Source organism: Patiria miniata, unplaced genomic scaffold, assembly GCF_015706575.1.
Source record: "Patiria miniata isolate m_02_andy unplaced genomic scaffold, ASM1570657v1 HiC_scaffold_6, whole genome shotgun sequence".
NCBI classification, from domain to species: domain Eukaryota; kingdom Metazoa; phylum Echinodermata; class Asteroidea; order Valvatida; family Asterinidae; genus Patiria; species Patiria miniata.
The window spans coordinates 19,537,846-19,542,363 of record NW_024037073.1 but is presented as its reverse complement, the minus strand read 5'-3'; the positions used below and the strand labels follow the sequence as shown (position 1 = coordinate 19,542,363).

Here is a 4,518-nt window from a genome sequence, read left to right as displayed (position 1 = left end):
CACTTGACAATCAGTGGGTCGTACAGTCTCCAGCCACCAACCTCCCCAGTCAAGGGCAAGGGACCAGCACTCGATTGACAGCTGCGCAGCCTCCGCAACCTTAACCTGCTTAAGGTAGCAGGGGACGACCACGAGGCCTGGTCCACGTGACAGGCCGTTGCCCAAGGTGGAACGGAACTGGACGTACGGCAGCATCAAGGGCAAGACGAGCAGGGTCTGGGGTACTCCTAGAACTATATGAGGCTCCGCGTGAGCGGAGCTCACGCGGAGCCTCATAGTTCTAGGAGTAGGTCTGGGGCAGGAGCTTGGAGGCGCCGAACATGACCAAAAAGTAGGTCGCCTCCTCGAGATTTCAGACAGAATGCTATTGCTACCAAGCCCCGTACGCTACTGGATGCATGTGGAAAGCTTGAATGCGCTCTTGTTCCTTCTTGCGTAGGTTTGGGGTGGAATCCCCCCCCCCCCTCAACTTTTTCCGCGACACCATTCCTTTTTTTCTTTTAAGGTTAAGTCCGACTTGAGTCAAGTCTACACAGAAAAGAAGTGCATGCTGAAGTATGGTACCCGCTCCCTATGTGCCCAGTTTAAACAATATCATATAGAGGAACCAAACTAGACCATTATCCCGTGTGTGTCATCAGCTGGAAATCCACACGTGAGATAATTTTCCGTTGTGGAACTGAGTTAAAACTTGATTAAATATCCGTAAATACCATTGAAAATGGCTGGTTTGAGTCAGCAACAGCAGATGCAGCTCTTGGCAGAGTTGGAAATCGAAATGATGGCTGACATGTACAACAGGTTAGTGGCATTATGATTATTTTATTTTATTTTATTTTATTTCATTTTACATGTATTTTAATTTTATTTTATTTTATTTTATTCTATTCTATTTATTTCATTTTATTTTATTTTCATTTATATTTATATTCTATATAATTTATTTATATATTTATTTATTTATTTACTTATTTACTTATTTATTTATTTGTTAACTGCTTAATTTTATAAATATTCTATTTAATGAATTTTATCCTAAATGTATTAATCACTGTTATCCAATTAGTTTGGAGAGCCCCTCGACAGAAACTTGTTTCTTTTGGGTAATCCTGCGGGAGCTTTTTGGGTGTTGTTTTCTGTTATGTTTTCTGTTATGTTTACTACTCTGTGTTATTTGTACATGTAATTGTTTTGTCTATGATTCACTGTTTGTAATATCCCGGAAAATGAAATAAATAAATAAATAAATAAGAATTCGACCATGCGTATGTTCCCGGTGTTGCTAATTCGCGATTGGTGATCGTGTAGCCCTAGTTGCGGGCCCCTTTATCCCTAGGTTCGACCAAATAAGACTAGAGTCAAGGGTATTTTTTATCATTAAAAACCTAAATCGTACTTCTCTCAATTCTAATGACACCTTGTTTGTTATGTTAAAAAGTATATTTTTTTTAAGTAGGCCTAGAAATTACAATTTTTGTGTGCGGTTTAGGCCTACCGTCAATTTGCATGGCATGGTTGGTGTTAGCTCTACTGAGTGGAGCGTTGAATTGGGGGTCAGACAAGTCGACCGTTGAGACAACTCGACTCGGGACAAGTCGACCGTTGAGACAACTCGACCGTTGAGACAACTCGACCGTATGTGCGATAAATGGAAAGACAAGTCGACCGTTGAGACAAGTCACCTCGCATGTTTTTGGGCCTAGTTTTGGGGATAGTACCGGGGATGTTTGACGGCGGCTGATCGCCGTTTGGGAGTGATGACACATGAGGATTTTTTGTTGCATATAACAGAGCCGATATAGCGCAGCGTAATTGTTTTTGCCGGGCCTGTGCGCCCACTTGCCGTGCCGGTTGACATGCCCGCGTGCCGGGCCGGGCCCGGTCCTCGCGGGCAGGGCGCGCCGGCCCAACGCGACGGCCACCGGATCGGATCGCCCTCTGTGTATCGAGTATGCCCGCACCGCGCCCGGGACCGGTCCTGCCACAGATTTTTGCAACTTTTTCAGCTCCACGTGTATACATTTCCATTAAGTCGAGCTGTGTCAACGGTCGAGTTGTCCCGAGTCGAGTTGTCTCAACGGTCGACTTGTCTCAACGGTCGAGTTGTCTCAACGGTCGACTTGTCCCGAGTCGAGTTGTCTCAACGGTCGACTTGTCTGACATTCGTTGAATTACGGGTACCCCTCCATACAAACCCGTAATTCAACGCTCCACTCAGTAGAGCTAGGTTGGTGTCTGCGGTTTACAGTTGGTGTCTCCGGTTCAGCGCGCCTTGCACGTTCACGAACACAATACATTGCGGTGATTGCCATCTTTACTTTTGTGTTGCATTCTGTTTCATGGGAGAGCTGCACGTTATGGGATTTCAATTCCACCATTGATAATTGATGAATTAATACTTCTTTTTACTTGCATTTTTTTTTCGCACCCAAACTCCTTCTGATTTGGAAATCACAGGTGTGTGGAAAAAGGCACACCTGGATTTTTCTAGGTGTGTGTTTTTTCTAGGTGTGTGGTTTTCTAGGTGTGTGATTCTGTGGTCCAGGAAAATTCAGGCGTGCAATTATTCACACTTCTCGGGAAGCTTTTAGGTGTGCGATGGCGTGGGGGTGCGATCGCACACCTCAAATCAGAAGGACTGCACCCAGAACTTCACTTCCTCGTGCAGAAATCTCTCAAAAAAGTAACCCTGACTGATCTAAATCTCTTTAAAGTTTGGGAACAATGTTTTTTAGGGCCTCGGACCATTCATTCTTTTTGCTCAGAGTCAGACCGACAATTTTTTGATAAGTTAGTGTTTTTTATGCGATCAACCGCATGCAGTAACGTTATTTGGGGGGGGGGGGGGGCTCGACCATTTTCTAAACGGGGTGGTTATCTTTTTTTCCGTATGCACCAGCCATATCGTTATATATCACTGTTGCACACTGATGTAAGGTTCATATCACGACTCCACATTGGTGATTTCCAAATTTCTTTCTTTACCCAGAATGACCACAGCCTGTCAGAAGAAGTGCATAGCTGCGTCCTACGGAGAGGGGGACTTATCAAAAGGGGAATCCGTCTGCCTGGATCGCTGCGTGGCCAAGTATCTGGAGGTGCACGACAACCTGGGGAAGAAACTGACCGAGAAATCCATGCAGGACCAGCAGCTGGGTTTACAGCAGCAGCAGCAGCAGCAAGCCGGCGAAAAGAAGAGCTAGTGACATCGGACTGGCCGTTAGTCGTTTGTTTTAATTGCAAGGTGTTTTTGTCTGGAGTCCAGATACATGCAGCTGCCGGTTCCTGGGTCAGCTTGCTGGCGTGAGAAAAACTGGAACTCTACCGGTGAAGTGTCGGAACAGGTTTCCACCATGTGGAGCAACTTGTTTTTGAACGCAGCGTTACTGAAGCAGAATTGTTTGTCAACTTTTCTTAGAGACACGGAAACTGTCAATGGCTATCTTGATTACATTTTTAACTGCGCGGAAGTCTACAAAACTGGTTGAGGCATGTGATAAAAAATGTTGATAATAAAATAGGCTGGTGCTTATGTTGTGTTATATGGTCAACACATTTATGACACAGGTACCAAGATGGCTGTCATTTTGTTTGATTACTCCTGCTATTTGAAGAGTCACAGACAGTCAAAATGTCCATCCACCTCCCCTGCTATACTTTTAACACAGGCTAGTCACCAGCAGTCAGATCATATGCCAAGCAAGCGCTGTGACTAGTCAAACAGGGACAACAGACAAAGCAGGCAGGTTGTAGTCACAGCTGGTTTATCACTCACCCGAACCCGGAGTCAAAGTATAGCTGTACCAAGTAATACTTAAACAGTCCCAGCCAGTCAATCTGCATATGTAATATATGCCTAACCAAAACGACGAAGTGTGTCAACTTTCATGGAACAAAACCAGCACACTTGTTTTCCGTACGATTACTCAAGGAATACCTGTTGTATTGAATTGAAATGTCGTTTATTTATTAGTCGTCAAATATAAAACAAGTCTGTTGAATCTCGAGAACAATAAAAATATTATAACCACAACAATATATACATGTAGTGTGTCAAGCGCGAAAAATACAAGCCAACTACACATTTTCTTTCAAAAGAGGGGCATGATGGACAAACTGTTTCATCTTACAAAATAAACTGCACAACTTCATCAATTTTCGCATTGCATGCAATTTTTTATTCCATCGATCATATTAAAAAATGTCAGTAAAACCAACAGTACCTTTTAAAGTATCCATTTCTGTTCCTGACTTTGTCAGCATGGTCAGTGCTCAAAGTTAATCATAAATTTGTCAGACAAGCCTTTTAATCAATAATTTATGCAAAAGAATTTTGATCCTTGAATAAATAAGACATAATACATGGGCATGGGCGTCGCCAGGATTTTTTCTAGAGGGGGGCAAAACAAATTTTGGCCAAAAAATGGTTGTTTTTCTCAACACATTCTCGATTTATCAGTTTTAGAGGGGGGCAGGGACATTTTGGCCCCCCCCCCACCTCATTAAATTTACACCACT

General features: G+C 43.5%; 1 protein-coding gene across 1 annotated transcript; it reads left to right on the top strand.

The window, feature by feature from the left end:
- Positions 1-600: 600 nt before the first annotated feature.
- On the top strand, positions 601-4,219 carry LOC119742479 (mitochondrial import inner membrane translocase subunit Tim10-like). Its single transcript, XM_038218414.1, has 2 exons — positions 601-801; positions 2,990-4,219. The coding sequence occupies exons 1-2, from the start codon at positions 722-724 to the stop codon at positions 3,201-3,203; spliced, it is 294 nt and encodes a 97-aa protein (XP_038074342.1). The 5' UTR covers positions 601-721; the 3' UTR covers positions 3,204-4,219.
- The last annotated feature ends 299 nt before the right edge of the window (positions 4,220-4,518 follow it).

What these genes read in the sequence shown, in the direction of transcription:
- LOC119742479 (XM_038218414.1), top strand. Translation starts at nt 722, where the DNA reads ATGGCTGGTTTGAGTCAGCAACAGCAGATGCAGCTCTTGGCAGAGTTG. An exon ending in ATGGCTGACATGTACAACAG is followed by an intron (nt 802 to 2,989) that starts GTTAGTGGCATT and finishes TTCTTTACCCAG; the next exon opens with AATGACCACAGCCTGTCAGA.